A 19,766-nucleotide genomic window follows, 5' to 3' on the forward strand; every position below is an offset into this window, starting at 1 on the left:
ATGTGCACAGTTGCCAGAGATTTTTCCCCTTAAGTTCAGTATCTGTAGGACCAGCCCTAGCACCCCCTGGATGCCCCACATTTATAAGGGGCATCGCCAGCCCCACACCCTCTCAGTTCCTACTTGCCATCAACTCCAACAGAAGAGTAGGAGGATGGGCCATGGACTGGACATGAGCAACACATCTAGAATAGTTATGAAAGATAGGTAACCGTTTTTTCTTCTTTGAATGCTTGCTCATTTGGAATCTATGCTAAGTGACTCACAAGCAGTACCTTGGAGGAGTGCTCGAAGTTCATGGATAAGCTAACACTGCCCCCCCAAAACTAGCATTGCCTCAGACACAGTGGGACATGAACGTATGGATAGATGACCATGTCGTGGCCCTACAGATGTGTGTCCCAGCTCAGGGGCCCTAGGATAGCGGTAAACCACTAGAACTAGCGGTTCCTTCCCCTGGGCTACTTCCCTCTCCTGCCCTTCAGCTTGTGTGGCTTCCTGCCCTCCTTCTGCATAAACCAGGTGTCCCTTTACCTAGAGTCTTGGTCTTCTTAGCCCACCGCAGCACTTCTCCAAACTCTCCTCTGCTTCCCTCCAAACTGCTCTCTGCTCCAACACCAATCCACTCTGCTTCAACACCAATCCACTCTGCTTCAACACCAATCCACTCTGCTTCAACTCCTCCTCTTGTCTGATTGAAGCGGGGGGGGGGGGTCGGTTTATCATGTGACTGGCTTCAGGTGCTTTAATTGGCTTCAGGTGCTTTAATTAATTTATAGCAAACTTTCTTCCCTCTACAGGGAATAAGGCTCCCTTCTAACACTCTCCTGCTGCCATCTGGCATCTATGCCATCTATGCACTCTCAGAGATCATAATAATGAACAAGATAATGATGTTGACTAGAAATGTCACCAGCTCAATGATACATGTACAAAAGCACAGGTTTGTCATGTTATTATGCTTTACAGTCTCACAGTAATAGCCATGTGTCTGTAGCCTCAGAGGTGGTTCTTTCAAACTGCTTCAATTATTGGTATTGAAAATTTTCTGTTCCTTCCTGATCCCATCTACCTTCCAAGACTGAAGTAGCAAGGAGGATGATAATGAGTGAATGCTAGTGATACTCAGCTCGTCCTCTCCACATCATTCTCTCCTTCTATGGACCCTAACCAACATAATGCATAAGCTTTTCTGCTAGATTTATTTTCATTGAAAAAGAAAACACAAGGCTCCTCCAAAGGTATTGACTGTTCTGTTAAACTAATTTTCTGCCAGTGAAACAGAGGGAGAGAGGGCTGTGCATCACTTTTCCAGGCTCCATATTCAGTACATTTTATAATATCTCCTTACATTGCATTAAATAAAGGTGCTGTCTCAAAAACATTGTAATTGTAAGAACTCCAAAGTGGAGTGATTCTAGTACCTGAAATGTGAGCTAGACGAGATTTGCCTAAAAAGATCCAAGACATTACGTTTTGTTGCATACCAACTTAAGTGGTGATGCCAATGGACTTTCATACTTATTTAAATTCTGCATTATTAATAGCCCTCTTAAAAGTGGTGAATTAAAATTAATCTTCTCTTTTTGATTTTATCATTAGCCAGCTAGTAAACATCACTATCCCTCTTTCTTCCATCTTTTGAATGACTGGAAGGCATAGTTCCTTGTTTACCTCTTTTATATACCAGCCTCAGCAGTGATCTTAGCAGTGCAGAAAACGCACTACACATTTATCTATGCCAACCAGTCCAGGCAGGAATCCAACAACTTCAGAAGGAGTGCTTTAGATAGCTTTTGTTGCAAAGAGAGTAGGTAGAGCATAGTAAAGATTTTTGTGAATCCCCCAAAAAACTATTTCTTTAGTTATCTGAACAGATGATCAAATACCTAGAATAATTATTTAGAATCATAGGATTTTGTCCAACAGTTTTAAAACAGATCAAATTTTGGGCCACAGATACTTGACAGTATCATTCTCTAACAGCATAATTTACCCCAAAACATCTTGGCTATGACAACTTTACCGCTAGAGATGATATTTCTTAATTTTAACAGACAGCATATCACTTTGCCTAAAGGATTATTTAGATAAACAGTGCCTAGCCCAATAGGATCCTGGTCCATAACCAGGTTTCCTCTGTGCTACAGTATTGCTACTGCTACTACTTATAATAATAATCAGATTCTTTCAACTTTAAGACCCTTAGTTTCCAGGTATTACTTCCAAATTTAAATATTGCCTAGTCATCATTTTTTCTGTGCAAGCTAAGAAGTTCTCTATAATGAAAATGTCCGGTGGGAGGGAGAAGCATTTAATAAAAGTTGAACAAACAATAAATGCTTGTACAACACCTAGTTCAACCAAGTTCATCCAACATGTCACCAATTCCACTTCACTGCCACCAGAAGCGGACAGATGCTGCTGATGACACACCTACTATCCACAGAAGCAAATCTAGAAACACTGCACAATGGGAAAACTTGTTCTTCTGCCAGTTTCCTTTCAGAGGATCTTATTGTGTTCCATATCGAGATAACATGGGTAGATCTCAAACAAGATTCCAGCATCACACCAGCCAAGACAACATGAAATATTAACAGTTTTACTGGCAACAGCCATTGTATCAGGAGATGTTTAAAACTAGAGTAGAGCCATAAGGCCTTTGATTCATAGTGTATCCAACTAGAAGATACAGATTAAAGCCTACTCCGTCAGGATTGCCAGTCGTAAATGCTAGTGAGGGGGTGGGGGTGGCGGGGCTAGATCAAGCCAGCAAAGAAAAATGAATAGACCGCAGATAGAAACAAAACAGACTAAAGTCTGTACACATTTTCTGTAACTGACAGTTCAAACTTTCATTAAAAGATATGACAGACAATCCTTGGGAACAGCAGAATTCTGACTGGTATAAATGAAGACAGAAAATGAATTTCACTTCAGAAGAAATGCTAAAAAATCTGCCACATGTAATAAATAGTACAGGAAATAAAGATATTCACGTTAGAGGGCCAAGTCCATTAGCTTAAAGATTGAAGCCATCCTCATAAACCTCTGTCAAGGCGGATTCCCCACTCTGGCACTTCGAGTCCCGAAGGTGGGGGTCCGCAGGGATTTTAAAAATTAATACTGGCCACTTCAGGCTTGATTTAAACTCCCAAGGTTACAGCTTGGATGGGTAGATGCTGCCACCACCCAAGTGCAAAAACTCCTTGAAAACCCAGGAAGGCGCACTTGGGAATTCCTTGCTGTGGGATACCCTCAAGCTTTCACCCACGCTCTGGGGAAGAGCTGAGAAAGAAAATAATGGAAATCAGCTGTTGCCACCAGCTAATTAAACATATGCATAAACCTCTTAGGGACACAAAAATCCAACCCTGTTCTTAAAAAAGGTAAATTTTATTAAAAACAAAAAGAAAGAAAATACCCCTGGAACTTAGGCTTTTTCCTAGGTTTTAAAAAAAACAATTACAAGGATTAAGCATCATGATAGCTTCTTGAGGTCCAGCTTAAAGGTTACAAGCAAAACAAAAGCACCTGGGGTTAGCACAGTGGAGTCCACAAGCCATAAAGAAATAAAAGAGATAAACCTAATCACGTCTTCCTAGACATTTCATGACCTACTTACATATCTGGGCTTTTAAATTAGTAGTTTCTAGGTATGATCTGATGATTTTCATACCTGGCCCAAAGCTTTTTACAGCATAGTTCCAGCCCTGTCTCTGTTCTCCTGGAGAACACCAGACAGACAGACAAAGGGCAAGTTTTTTCCTAATTTTAAAAAGTTCTAGCCCCCCCATGGGCTCTTTTGGTCAGGTGCTTATTTCTTCCTTTTACCTGTGGACTTTTTAACCCTTTACAGGTAAAGCAAGTAGAGAACAGCAACTAAGAGGAATTTTATAGCTAACTGGCTGGCTGGCTGTCCATAAAAGGGAGCTGTCCCCCCTCCCCTTCATTTATCACAACCTCTATATATGGTCTAGCAACATTTTAAATAATTATTATATATCCAAGCTTCTTGGTCAAAAAGTATGACAGGGAGCTCAACCAGTATTCAGTATGATGCACTACGGCTCATTTAAACACATGGTTCAAAGCCACTCCTGGTATAACTTCACTGAAATCAGACTTGTTTACATCCCCAAAAAGTAATAAGTTTTCAGTAAAAAGCCAAGTCCATAGTAAAAGATATGTGGCCTAAATGTTAGAACAGGGGACTGGGAGTTAGGATTCCTGGATTCTATTAATAAATAGTACTGATTTAGTATGTGACCTTGGTCAAATTGCTTAATCTCCACATGAATTTCCCCTTTTGAACAAGGTTAGCTCTTACTGAACTCAATATTGTCTTGAGCCCTCAAAGTTCATAGCTTAAGCAAATAAAAATCTGTTGGCCAGGTGAGAGAAACTGGCTGAGCTGGCACATAATCATTTTCTTGAACTACTAAAGTCTCCCCCCAACACCCCAATTAAGGCAATAGGTGGGGAAGGATGAGTTTTCAGGACGACATGTCCACCACACAAATACTTCAGTCATTACAAACAGTAAGGTAGAAGCACAAGCAACATATAGGATCACTGAAAGGTTAACACTGGTGTTTGCTCTGTTTTGCTTTTGGGCTGTTTTTTAATTTCCCTTCAAAACTTTGACTAAGCTCACAAGTTTATCATGAACAATCTTCCCATAACATCAACAAATTCACCCACTAACCTCAAAAACGTAAATAAAGGAACAAAGGGATGTTTTGGCAGCCTTGGATATTTTATACCAGGAATGAGGCTATATCAGAGGACACAGAACCTTGTACATCTGCAAACTTACCTTCTTCTGAAGAACGTTGACCTTGCGTTCTTTCACATCCAGCATGTCCTTGAGGTCATGTATCTCTCCTGCTTGAGTCCCTTTCTCCTCTGCTATCTCCTGGATCTGCTTTGTCTTCTTATTCAGCATTGTCTCTTTTTCCTCCAGACGTAATCGTAGTGCATCCACCTGAGTTTACACATGTAGAAGCAAGACTGGGTTAGATAGGAAAGGAAAGAGTTATTAGACAAGGAATACACAACTTCCACAATAAAATGAGTGGTGGCAAACCCCAGACAGATTCTGGAAACTTCATTAAGACTGTGAAATCCAACAGCCTCAGCAAAGATGGTTACTATTCAAGAACGATTTATCAAACTAAGAATACTTGGAGACCTGATGCCTATATAAACATCAATATTTAATAGGGCCGTCAAGCGATTAAAAAATTAATGGCCATTAATCATAATTAACTGCATTGTTAAACAATAATAGGATACCATTTACTTGAATATTTTTGGATGTTTTCTACATTTTCAAATATATTGATTTCAATTACAATAGAATACAAAGTGTACAGTGCTCACTTTATATTTATTTCCGATTACAAACATTTGCACTGTAAAAAATTATTTTTCAATTCACCTATTACAAGTACTGTAGTACAATCTCTATCATGAAAGTTGAACTTACAAATGTAGAATTATGTACAAAAAATAACTGCATTCAAAAATAAAACACTGTAAAACTTTGGAGCCAACAAGTCCACTCAGTCCTACTTCAGCCAAACAAGTTTGGTTACTGTCATAACCATACAGCTAAGGGTAGCCTAGAATTCCTCCTTACCTGTAAGGGGTTAAGAACCTCAAATAACCTGGCTGGCACCTGACCAAAAGGACCAATGGGGAAAGAAGATACTTTCAAATCTTTTGTGGGGCAGGGGAGGGGGCGGGCTTTGTTGGTGTGTTCTCTGGGGAAAGCAGAGACGCATCAGGTGAAAAAACGTCTTCTCCTATAAACCATCCTGTACAAGTCTCTGATATTACAAAAAGAGTAAGTAAATAAGGCAAGGTGCGTTAGATTACCTTTTGTTTTCAACTTGTGAATTTTCCCTTTGTTAGAGGGAGGTTTATCCCTGTTTTGTTGTAACTTTGAAACTAAGGCTCGAGGAGGTTCCTCTGTGTTTTGTGCATCTTTTGTTACCCTGTAAAGTTATCTTCCAACCTGATTTTACAGAGGGGATTTTTACCTTTTCTTTTTTTAAAAATAAAATTCTTCTTTTAAGAACTGAATGATTTTTTTTCCCAGTGTCCAAAGATCCAGGGATTTGGGTCTGTGTTCACTTTGTAACCAACTGGTTAGGATATTATTCTCAAGCCTCCCCAGGAAAGGAGGTGTAAGAGCTTGGGGGGATAATTTGGAGGAACAGGAACTCCAAGTGGTCCTTTCCCTGATTCTTTGTCTAAATCACTTGGTGGTGGCAGCATACTGTTGAAGGACAAGGTAGAATTTGTGCCTTGGGAAAGTTTTTAACCTAAGCTGGTAAAAATAAGCTTAGGGGGTCTTGCATGCAGGTCCCCACATCTGTACCCCCGGGTTCAGAGTGGGGAAGGAACCCTGACAATTACAATTTGCAGGAGATAATGCTGCCTGCTTCTTGTTTACAGCGTCACCTGAAAGTGAGAACAGGCATTTGCATGGCATTGCAAGATAGTTGCATCCCAGATGCACTAAAGATTCATATGTCCCTTCATGCTTCAACCACCATTCCAGAGGACGTGCATCCATGCTGGTGATGGGTTCTGCTTGATAACAATCCAAAACAGAGTGGACCCATGCAGGTTCATTTTGATCATCTGAGTCAGATGCCACCAGCAGAAAGTTGACTTTCTTTTTTTGGTGGTTCGGGATCTGTAGTTTCCGCATCAGGGTGTTGCTCTTTTAAGACTTCTGAAAGCATGCTCCACACCTCACCCCTCTCAAATTTTGGATGGCACTTCAGATTCTTAAACCTTGGGTCAAATGCTGTAGCTATCTTTAGAAATCTCTCATTAGTATCTTCTTTGTGTTTTGTCAAATCTGCAGTGAAAATGTTCTTAGAACGAACATGTGCTGGGTCATCATCCGAAACTGCTATAACATGAAATATATGGCAGAATGTGGGTAAAACAGAACAGGAGACATACAGTTCTCCCCCAAGGAGAACAGCCACAAATTTAATTAACGCATTATTTTTTTAACGAGCATCATCAGCATGGAAGCATGTCCTCTGGAACGGTGGTGGAAGCATGAAGGGGCATATGAATGCTTAGCATATCTAGCATGTAAATACCTTGCAACGCCAGTTACAAAAGTGCCATGCAAATGCCTGTTCTTACTTTCAGGTGATATTGTAAATAAGAAGCAAGGCAGCATTATCTCCCATAAATGTGAACAAACTTGTTTGTCTTAGTGATTGGCTGAACAAGAAGTAGGACTGAGTTGGCTTGTAGGCTCTAAAGTTTTACATTGTTTTGTTTTTGAGTGCAGTTACATAACAAAAAAAAAAATCTACATTTGTAAGTTACATTGCCATGATAAAGAGATTGCACTACAGTACTTGTATTAGGTGAACTGAAAAATACTATTCTTTTATCATTTTTACTGTGCAAATATTTGTAATAAAAATAATAATACGAAGTGCGCAGTGTACACTTTGTATTCTGTGTAGTAATAGAAATCAATATATTTGAAAATGCAGAAAAACATCAAAAAAATTTAATAAATTTCAATTGGTATTCTATTGTTAAAAAGTGTGATGAATCGCGATTAAAAAAATTAATCACGATCAATTTTTTTGAGTTAATCGCATGAGTTAACTGTGATTAAATCGACAGCCTTAATATTTAAACATCAAAACATAACCCACAGATTTTAACCCCACATGGCATTGGTTATTGGCTTTTATATGTATATCCTGAAATATTCACTGAAAATACCTGATCTGTACCTCTGAAGGTCATAAAACCGTAGCTTAAGCAATATTTTGTTCAAGGTAAGGAAAAATAAATGACTGAAAATTAAAATTTTTGAAGTTCTAGAAAATTTGAATATACCAGAATATCTTCTGCTTGCCTAAAAATAAATTTAAAAACCCAGTTCTTACAAAACCAAAAAGTTTAAAAAAAATATGAACGGCAGAAGACAGGATTTTCCATTGTAGATCAGGACATTTGTTTTTCACTGGTCACTGATGGTGGCCATTACCCAATACTTCAGAACAGCAGCAACAATTTTAAGCCTCCAATGAGATACATCACTGTGCAATGCAATACTGTACAAGGGGATGATTCTGCCCTAAAATATGAGATTTGACACAATTTCCGGTACGTGACTCTCCTCAGTAAATCCACAGGTTGATTGTGTAATAAGTAATATATACATTTCTCTTCTACCACATCTTTTAGACATACCCCTTTTACATTTACCAGACATTCATCTGACATCATAATCTTACATTAATATTTCAGAATTTTCTACTGTGTAGATGCCATTATTGTTGTTTTCTTCTGGGTAGTGGAGGGTCTCACAATTTTAAGAAAAGTTTCCCCCATTTGAAATATTCCCAAAATACAGAGATACAAATGGTAAATAACAGTACTAAATGGGCTGCTGCATGTTCAATCATCTGTAGTTACACTACACTGTATTAGTTGAGCCTGGAGATAATATAAGCATGGATCTCTCACTACTGCACGTCAATATGTGAAAAGAGGGGAAACAATCTTATGGTTATCTGAAGATTTCCAAAAGTGTTTCTGGTTTAAACAGCAGCTGAAGTGTCAAAGATGGGCAGCATGTAGCACCTTAATACAAGAGGGTCTTTCTGCAGGACATATCTTTATGCTGAAGGTGAAGGGGAAAAAGGACCACATTCCAGAACTTTGTGGGCCATCATTTGGCCATATAAGCACACTTTCACCTCCCATGGTGTCACCCAAAGGAAAATAAGTTATGGAACTTCCATGGCATCCACAAAGAACTGTAAACTGACAAGACTCTGTTTTTTCCTCTATTTCTCTTCTCCACCTATTAAACTAGACAGAGCACACAAGGCAAACAAAAAAAAGGGCGGGGGGGCAGGAGAAGGAATTAGACTTTTGAATATAAATTCAATCTGTAGAAAAAGGCCACCATAGAGCAAAAGAACACTCTCAAAGACCATTGTGGAATATGAAATCCGACAACACAGGCTGCTCAAGATACCAAAAGAAACCCACTGACCCTTATCCGCTTGGCATTCAGGCAGAGTTCAAACCAGCCAGCTTGGCTGCTAATCCTATTTGACAGTATCAGATTTGGTTCCCATTAGCTGAATCCATTACAGGGCATCAGTCACGGTGAGTAAGTAGGGTGCTTATTGAATCCCTTGCCCCTTCTGCACAGCTCAGGCTGACAGAGACGTGAAGTAAAAAGAAAACGTGGACAAACTCCAAATGGGGAAAGAAATTAAACAAACAGAAAGTTAGATGCTTTAGGCTTTGTGTATCTCAGTCCAATTTCCTTAATTTCTTTCTCCTAACTGGAAACACTCGTCAAAGCCACAGCATCTATAGTATAACTCTCAAAGAAAACCCTTCACTGTTTTGTCTGATCTCTACTATATGGAACAGTGAGCCCTCCCCTGTTGGGAAAAAGCAACCCAGGTCTTTGAGTCAGCACTGCAGCCCTGGCTGTCTACTTCCTGAGTCGTCCTGCTCACTTCCACATCATTAAAACCACATTCCTAATTTCTTATCCATTAAGTAAGACTATTAGGGACACAAAATATATTGTGAATGAATACCAGTGTGATGTGTACCATACAAATACCATAGATAAAGTAGGTTTCAGAGTAGCAGCCATGTTAGTCTGTATCCGCAAAAAGAAAAAGAGTACTTGTGGCAACTGAGAGACTAACAAATTTATTTGAGCATAAGCTTTCGTGAGCTACAGCAGTGAGCCCTCCCAAACCCTCAGGAAGTCCCAGGGTCCCCACAAACTGAGTCCCCCAATCCCCCCCAGTAAGCTGTAGCTCACAAAAGATTATGCTCAAATGAATTTGTTAGTCTCTAGGGTGCCACAAGTACTACTTTTCTTTTTATAAAGTAGTTATTTTTCCAAGTGGCTGAAGATTGTTTCTGAATCTCACAAGCCACAGTTTTTGCTACTTTTACTAGCTCCTAGTGTTCAGCCTGCATAAACAGATCAAATACGTTGTGTTTCAGAATCTTCTAATCCTCAGGTTAACAGCCTTCATTCACAAGCAATGCCACATGCCCCCTCAAATGGTTGGTATATATCAAATGAGACACCCCACTTAGTACTTCACTTCAGTGGATATGTGTAAGTGAAGGTTCCGCCTCAGAAGACCTTCCATCTTCTGACTGACTGACCCCTTTGAACTCTATATTGGCTTATGGTTTGGAGTAAATTGAACTCCTTGGTTTATTTTGTGAGGTCCCTGCTTAGAGAACCACAGAAAACACTTTCAGGAAAAATCCTCAAAGGCTGGCAGGACACACAGTCATCACCCTACCACTGTTCTTGGCAAAATGATCCACTTGTTTATTCACACCAGCTCAGTTTATGGATGGCATCCACCCAGACTGCCAAGAATTGAGGTCTGTGGCAGCCAGGTGATGCCAACTTCAACAAAGTCAGTGCAAGGCTTCTTCTGCACACACAGAAATGGCTGTGAAAGCTACCACCTGGGTTCTGCCACCCCTAGCCTGATTTCTGCACCTTATGCAGTATTACCTTAACGTAAGGTTAACCTGCCTATTTGCATATTAACAGACAGTCATGTCTTTAATTAAATACGAGTGCAGAGGTCCCCCAAGTGTGGGGCATACCCCTCTAGAGGGGTGTAGAGGGGCACAGGCCAACTCCCACTGGGGCAAGGAGGGCCACCCAGACCCTCCTTACCCCCAGTTCTACTCTGGTCCCACCCTCAGCCACATCCCTGGCCCAGTCCCCAACCTCAGCATGGCTCCGCTCCCAGCCCCACATCAGCCCTCAGCCTCGACCACTGGCCCTATTCCCAGCCCGGAGAAAAGGCTGGGGGCAAGGCTGGGAGCAGAGCCACAGTTAGCCGCAGGCCTGGCTGCCAGTCCCCACTGCAGCCTAGCTACAGCTCTGCTCCTGCCCCCAGCCTCGGCCCCTGGCTGCGGCACCATTCCCGGCCACAGAACCACCCCAAGCTTCAGCCCCAGCTTCAGCCCCCTTATTCCTGTCCACATCCCTCCCCTCCGGAGCTGCAGTACCACTCCTGGCCCCAGCTTTTTTTTTTTTTTTTTTTGGGGGGGGGGGGGCAGCGCAGACGAGGTAAGTGGGGGCACAACCCTCAAAAGTTTGGGGACTGTTGCACTAATGGTATGGCATGCAAAGTACTAATGGAGAAATAGGGTGGTTGCTGGTTCTTATATAATTATGTGCTTTCCAACCTTTCTGCATTAATCATCTAGCTTCCAAGGGCACAGGAGTATCCCGGATAGGTCAGTTGCCAGTATTCACTTTCAAACTTCACATAGTCTTTTTCCCAGAAACGCGCATAGCCAATACAACAGACTCCAAAATCCTCTCTTCAACAGGGTATCACCAACTTTTCCCAGACATTTGCACACACACAATTAGTCTGTTGAAGATTCATGCCTATCTTGTTATAAGTTTGTTTGTTCAATACAAACACCTGTGTTTTGGGGAAATTTTATACAGTGGCAGGATGCAGTGTTGTATATCTCACTACCTAGTATGGATAGTCATAGACAAAACAAGAACGAACTCTGATTCTGAAATTTCTTGTAGAAGAAGCTGGAACTAGAATACCCATAACTCCACCAATGCTTGTACGCCTGTGCATACGGTGTCTTCTGCTGGAAAAGAATATAAATGGAAAAAATGCAAGAGATGACATAACATTTATATGACTGTGAGGGGGAGTTTTGGTAAACTATATTTTCTGAGACTCTGTAGGTAGGTTAAAGGCTTGATCATGAGACTATTACCTGGTTATAAATTTTGGGGAAACTGATAAAAGTTTTCAAATGCATCAAAGTGACTTAAGAACATAAGTTACATTTTCAAAAGTGACAGGCACTTCAGAGTCTAAGGCTATGTCTACACTGCGCACCTTACAACTGCGCGGCTGTGCCGCTGTAACTGCACCGTTATAAGGTAAGCAGTGTAGCTGCACTTTGTCACCAGGAGAGAGATCTCCCAGCGACAAATTAAAATTACCTCCAACGAGGGGCAGTAGCTTCATTGGCAGGAGCGCGGCTCCCGCTGACAAAGCGCTATCTGCACCGGCGCTTTTCATCGTTAAAATTTTTGTCTCTCGGAGGAAGTGTGCTTTTTTACATCCCTGAGCGACAAAAGTTTTAACAAAGAAAGTGCCAGTGTAGACAAAGCCTAAGTGTCATTGAAGGTTAATGGGACTTAGCCCCCTAAATATTTAAGCACTATTGAAAATTTTATGCAATGTTAACTTTGTTGTATAGTAATGAGAAGTATCTCTTTGTGAAACTGGTACTTTGTAATCACATTTAAGAAACTATCTACAAGGTCTACACTAGAAATTAAGCCATATTTGATATGTGATATTAAATGACTCTCCCCTACCTGCCCTCACTTCCCCAAACCACGGTTGAATTTAAGTTAGTGAGTCACTTGTGCAGATAACGCCAAACCCCTGATCAACACTTAATGCAGGAAGTGTGAACAGCTCCTAACAGTTTCTAACCAAACCCTATGACCTATCTATAATAGCAAAATTCTAAATTATCTTTCTTTACTGGTACAACTCCACTGGTGATAATGAAAAAGTTCTAGTGTACACAAGGCACCAACACTTACCACTGTAATGTCTAATGCTGCTTCAACAGAATTTGTTGCCACCAGTGGACCTATTAAAGTGCTGAATTACATGTCCAGCTTTTGTTCATGTAGATGCACCCTAACTGGTTCTAACAAGGGCTAACTATTCATTTTTCATTGCGTGTTGAACACAGTTTGGTCTTGTCTATGCCAGCAGTCAGAGTTCAAAGATGTTTGAGGGGTGTGTGAAGGGAAAAAGCAAGCTGTATTTGGCTTCTAGAGTCAAACACAATACTTCTATTCTGCTGTAGAAAAGGCCCGCTGAAGCATGAAACTGCTAAATGAAACTATATTTGAAAACTGTTATCAAAGCAATGTCTGGTTACTCTGTTTTAGCATCTTTCAAATAAATCATAATTAAACATACTTTTTGCTAGAGGTGCGATAAACTATTTCCCCGGCCAACATAGACCGAACTATGTTTGTCAACGAATTATGAACAGAACTGTAATGAGCAAGACTTGCTGCTTTATCGAAGATAAGCAATACTTATGAAACAATCATTCTGTACAGATAGGCTTGGCAGAATTCAATTTTTTTTTTTATAATTTTATTGGATAATATCTATTTTATTTTAAACCTTTTTTAAGTTATTTAAATTTTCACAGTGGTAGGATATTATGGACAGGGTGTCAGGCAATAATTACTGAATGACAGTTGATATTGCGATTCAAAAAGTTAAAGCTTTACAACCATTAAAACATAATTTGACAACATCACATGTCAAAATGTACAAACATCTTAAATCCAGCTCTTAAGCAGCATTCTTTTTACTTTGCCTATCTGTGAATTTCCTATTATTGACCAGGGTGGATAAAAATCAATGATTTTAAAAAAAAATGCATTTTACTGATTTAAATCAGATTTTTTTGATAAAATGCTTTTTGAGGAAAAAACTTATCTAAAGATTTTTATTAAGAAACATTATAGCTCAAAGATATCTCATCATGGAATAGGGATTATAAATTCTAATGCTATAGTATGAGACAATATATTCATATTCAGAAAGACCTCAACCCTATTGTCCCTCTGCAAATTTGTGTACGCTGAGTCAATCCCTTACCTCTCTCTAAAAGAGCAAAGTTTCAAAAAGTTCAATGAATAGAAGATTGTTGGGGACGGAACAGATCTGGACAAGGAGAAGAAGTCTGAAAAGAAATGTGAGAAGGGAGGGACAGGCAGTAGAAACAAAAGTGAAAAACTGTTTGAGCAGCATATTCCAGAAGTCTTGGGGTCTTTCTGGGTGTAGCCTTCATTGATTTGAGATCTACCATACCATTCTCTCACTAGAAGGGAAAACCTATAACGATAGCAGGCTGTAAAAGAGACCCAGTTTGGGAGTATTTTACTGAAGTTCCTCTACCTGTGGCTAAGACAGGCATGTGTGTAAAATGCAAACAGCGCAACAAAGAAATGCAAGGCCTGGTTGCCCAAATCAAACAACACCATGAGAAGTGCTCCTTCTCAGGAGAAAGCTGCGTTGAAGATGATGAAAGCAACATGTCTGAACATGCAAGATCTTCAGGTTGGTAAACTTTTTTATTTCAGACTTCTTTCTTAAGGACTACCTGTCTTCTTTCTGGACTACTCTTGAATTCTCATGTTTGAGCAAAAAATATAGTTGTTACTCTATGGTACTATCATTTTAGATGCAGTTGTGATAAAAAATAAACAGCTGAAATAGGCAGATCTTCATTTTACAATTTCACCTTTAAAGTAGTACTTAGTGTCAGTGAATGCAATGAGTAATACTAAATGAGCAGTATGGCAATAATAATTAAATAACTGCCTTGACTTATTTTGTTTAGGAGAACCCATCCTCAACATACAGGATTCTGAAGACTATCCACCTTCAAGATCACCATAATTTTCTATAGTTTCAGAGTTATCTGCTAATGAGAGTTTTTCAGTCACATCATGTATGTCACATAGCTACAGTATATCACTTGTAGCAAAAAGAAAAAAAAATCTCCATCATCCAGAAACAACCAAAGATAAGTTTGTGATAAGAACCAGCAGATTATAAAAAGAGGTAATTGATGAAAAAATTGCCCGGATTTTTTATGCATCAAACTCTCCTTCCCGTATAATTGAGAACCCACACTTCATTAACATGGTTCAGTCATTAAGACCAGGATACAGTCCACCCAACAGAGCAGATGTGGCAGGCAAACTGCTGAATAAAGTGTATGAAAGAGAAATTGTGCAGTGTGCAAAAAGGTCTAGAGGGTGAAATTGTTAACCTGAGTCTTGATGGGTGGAGCAATGTCCACAATGATCCTGTTGAATGTGCTTGTGTGACAACAGAAGAAGGGAATGTCTTCCCTACTGAAACAATTGATACATCAGGAAATGCACACACAGCAGAATACTTACAAGTAGTAGCAGTAAAAGCTATAACAAACTGTGAAAAAAATTCAAATGTCTAGTATGCAGCTCGGTCACAGGCAATGCTGCAAATGCATCCAAGATGAGAAGAAATTTAGCAGAGAGTGAAGAGAGTCCCAAGCTAATAACATACGGTTGCAGTGCTCATTTGATGCACCTTGTAGACAAAGATTTCAGTGTTCCAGAAATAACAGCTAATGTTGTTGAAATTGCAAAATACTTCCATAACAACCACTTTGCAGCAGCTGCTCTGAAAAAAGTGGGAGGAACTAAGCTAACTCTCCCACAAGACGTGCAATGGAACTCAGTAATGGACTGTTTTGAGCACTATATCAAGAACTGGCCTAATCTGATGACAGTTTGTGAACAAAATCATGCAAAAATAGATGGCACTGTCACTGCCAAAGTTCTCAACATTGGGCTTATGAGAAATGTTGAACACATGCTGAGTACCCTGAAGCCTATTTCTGTAGCCTTAAACAAAATGCAGGGAAATAACTGTTTTATTGTTTTTAAAAAATGAATGGGACAAGCACTATCTCCAGCTCACTTTCTTACAAATATTCTCAATACTCGGTACCAGGGTCAAACTAACTGCTGAAGTTAGCTTATGCTGAAATAAATTTGTTAGTCTCTAAGGTGCCACAAGTACTCCTTTTCTTTTTGCTGAAGAAGAGGAGTTGGCTATGACATGTACATCCAGCAATCATCCCCCCATAATGCCAACTATAATAAACTTCAGAGCTAAGGGTGAACCATTCAAGAAATAGATGTTTGCTGATGATGTTTTAAAGGAAGTCACACCAGTGAACTGGTGGAAGTCACTTAAGCACTTGGATTCAGAACTGTTGAAGTGATAATCTCACTTTTAACTGCAGTAGCTTCTTCTGCCAGTGTAGAAAGAATATTTTCTTCCTTTGAACTAATTCATTCCAAACTGAATATGTATTAAGGTTATAACAACCAACAAGAATGAACTTTTATGAAGAAATCTGAGTCTTCCTGACTAGTGATTGAAATTATTTAAATCAAATCCACCCTGTTATTCACTGAAATATTTTTTCATCTGTGTGAACGTGTACAATGAAATTGATATTTACTGACAGTTACAGATAAACAAATTCTTCCAAACCTATATACAGATTACCACCTAGGGCTCGTAATCCGCCCCCACCATAGTTTGAAACAGATTCCAATATGCACAGAAACTGTGTTTTGGTGTAACAGTGTATTAACACAGTTTCAAAACACTGTTACAAGCCCCAACATGGACAAGACTTTAAAGACTCATATTTTCATTTAACACATTCAGTGTAAACAATACACTTCTTAGGGGCTGTATTAGTTTCTTTGCTGAATATGAATCTCCTCACTTGCCCTATGGAATAGGTTCAGGTCACAGAATCATGCCAACTTGGACAGAATATACAAGTAATGCACAATATTTCAACATCTTGAATTAACTTCCCTTTGAAGTTGAATACCTTGCAGCCCTGATCCAAACAAAAGGGCTCAGTAGGATAAAAGAACAACCTTATATTGATGGAACCTTTTAACTAAAGTAAATATTGATTTTTTTCTTTATTTACAAAGATATTGTAAATTCATAGCACCATTTATAAAGGCTCATTTACAAATTGAGAAGTTAACCATAGTAGCCTCTCCACCCACTTGCCCTCAAGGTAAACTCCTCCAAAATAGGACACTGAAACTCTTAGTTCTAATAAGGCAGGTGCCAAGTTTAATCTCTCGGCCATCAAGCCTGAATCCTGCATCACCTCTGCACTCTGTTCTTATGGAAGAATAAAAGGCAGAGGCTCAGGGAGAAAGCCATTTCCACAAAAATGTTCATCTAAAAGTACCTTTAAACTACTTCTCCCTACGAAAGTTGGTTTTAATGGATCACTGGTTGCAGAGTGTGCCTTGCTAACATTTTATTTCTTCCACAGTTCCTTCTAGTTTCCTACAGCTACCAAGTTATATTTCCTGATTGGTCACTGCAGTATTACCAGTTGGAGGCCAAAAGTATTTTACTCCCCAGCTACTAAAGGGTCATGAAATTCTCTCTCATTTCCTTTTGACCCATCATCTGCACTGGATATTCACTACCTCAAACTAAAAGCATAGCAGCCAAAGTTAACCAAAACTACTCCTAAAATGCTATCCAAATGATTGGCTTTTAAGATCAACAAAAGGTTCTGTTAAAGCCCACTCCACAGGATGTGACAGTAACTCTAACACAGGAAACCCCTCATAGGTCAATATTTTTAATCAACCTATGTTCGCTCTACTCTATAATTTTATGCACAATAAAGCAAGCAAGCTTTCAGAAAAGTAATAGAGCGTGTTCCAATAATGACCTAGATATTTTTTTAATACTGAAGAGTGTCAGACCTGGTAACTCTCCTCTAACCTTCCTCACATTACCAATTTCTCTTTTGGTGAATTCAGTGGTGGTGAAAGTTGCTGGGTTCATTGTCATGAGACTAAAGTCCTCTTTTTATCTAGAGAACAAGTATATCTCAGGTGATCACCTGTTCATGACTACTGAATCCTCGGCGACTCTGTGAAGAATGTCTACAAATGTGCAAATTAGCGACAAATGTGGTTGTTGGAAAGGGAACAACTATCCCTAGAAGTATGGAAGAAGACGGTTTATAGAAACACTAATGGGTAATTCTTTGATTTTCACTTCAATGTTCTTCTTACATGGATACTGGGAAACAACCTGAGAATCATCATCATCTCTTTATGTAGGCCAAACAGCTATCAGATTGTAACAACTTCCACTCAAGAACACCTTGGAGTGGGTTTGAACTAGCGGCCTAGAGACAAAAGTTTTTATACAGCATCCTCAAATCCTAATGTTGCTAAAGTTTCTGGCACCGCAGAGCTGAATCTATAATCTCTCTGAATCTCCTGAGAAAAGGAAGGTGCTCATTGCTTAGAGAAACAGCCAAATCTGTTCTTGCATTGCACACTGATGTTATATGAGATGGTGCCTTGGAGAATACTAGTACAGGAAAGTTATTTCCAAGCATTAAATGATTAATATTACAGGTGAGATAATTTAATGTTATCATTCCCCAAATCAAAAGACAAAAGCTTTAATATTACTGCTGTTACAAGCCCCAACTAAATTAAGACACAAATATTCTCCCTCATCAGCGTGGATAAAAATAATTTAGAAAATTATTTAAAAAATATTATTTCTTAAATTTAAATTAAATACATTTTATTTTTAAAATACATCTGTTTAATATTAAATTTGAAATTATGACAACATATGTTAAGGCCTAGACTTACTGTAAATTTATTTAGATCAATTTAGAAAAAATATGCTGCATAAAGGAGCCCTCCTCAAGTTTTAATGAGTTCAGGGTTCTGCTTTTTTATTTTTATACTGAATCAACGGAAAACATCTTTAATTTGAGGTCAACTCAAGCTTTATAAATGACACAAAGTCATGTACTGCATTAAGTAAGAATCTATATTATTTTCATTCTTTACTACACAACGCATGTTGATATTCACATTTTTCCAAATATAAGTACTTCAAGGTTTTTTTGCTTTAAAAAAAAAAGGCTTTTGCCTTTATTACTGTTGGTTTCAGTTTAGCTAGCAGAGATGATAATTTCTTTGTTTGGACTAGTTCATTCAAAACTGAGAAAGCAATTGGGAGTTGAAAAAGTAGAAGAGTTTATTTTCCTCTTCCAATCTGTGAATAAAAAACAGGTGGGAGAGGATGAGATCTATTAATTCTAAAAGCTTGAAGGACATGGGACCAATTTTTAAAAAGTATTTATCCTGTTTAGGCACTTAACTCCTATTGATTTCAATGGGAGTAAGACAGCTAACCTAATTCAGCACTTTTGAAAATCCCACTAAGCATCTATCTGCATTTTTAGACAACTAAATATCTTTGAAAATCTGGCCCAGGGTTACGAGACACAACGGTCAATTCCCTAACTATAGTTAATAGTTCCTTCTTTTAATATATTAGTTGCTTTTTGAATGCAAACTATGTTTTTATAGCATGTTTTGTTTTCCTTACGCATTCAGCACATTTAAAGTCATTTTATTTAAATTAAAACAAATTGAAAATGCTAGCTTTGTGCATTGTTAGCCGAGATCCAATTTCTATCCAAATGCAGCCTGACAGAAATCCCAAGTAAAAAATTATAATCTAGTAAATAAGAAATGAGTCATTCAACATTTTCTAACACAATACAAATGTAAAAATTAAGAATCTGAAAAAAAATTACGTTGAGCTACATAATTGCTTAAATAAATATGTATACATATAGTGTATCATTGAGGATAGCAAAAAAAAAGTACCAAATTTAGTGTAAAGACTATATTTAGTTGCATATTGGCAGCATTTAATGGTTATACCAACCAATGAGAATTAACTTTTTTTCTGGTAGGGGGTGGCGGAGATAACTAAAAAGTACACATGTTAAGCAAGATTAAAATCAATTATTTAAATCAAGGTTTCTTGCTTGCTAATTTAAATGGCAACTCCAATTAGTGATTTATATCAATTTGATTTGTATCAATCCACCATGTTCCTATCATATAGGAAAGCTGCGATTCTGCAGCTTCAATCTCTCACAAAAGCTATTACAGAGTACCCACAAATATCCACTGTAAAAAAACTTTTCCTCTGGGTGTGTCAATCATA

At 38.7% G+C, this 19,766-nt stretch overlaps 1 protein-coding gene across 7 annotated transcripts in view; it reads right to left on the reverse strand.

The window, feature by feature from the left end:
- The window catches only part of ERC1 (ELKS/RAB6-interacting/CAST family member 1), a 545,338-nt gene that overhangs the window by 379,295 nt on the left and 146,277 nt on the right, over positions 1–19,766 (reverse strand). For all 7 annotated transcript variants that reach the window (XM_077827362.1, XM_077827360.1, XM_077827359.1 and 4 more), the window contains one exon: positions 4,823–4,990. In XM_077827362.1, the coding sequence (XP_077683488.1) occupies positions 4,823–4,990 (168 nt within the window). The remainder of the gene's footprint in view (positions 1–4,822; positions 4,991–19,766) is intronic.

This window comes from Eretmochelys imbricata, chromosome 1 (assembly GCF_965152235.1).
Source record: "Eretmochelys imbricata isolate rEreImb1 chromosome 1, rEreImb1.hap1, whole genome shotgun sequence".
Classification (NCBI taxonomy): domain Eukaryota; kingdom Metazoa; phylum Chordata; order Testudines; family Cheloniidae; genus Eretmochelys; species Eretmochelys imbricata.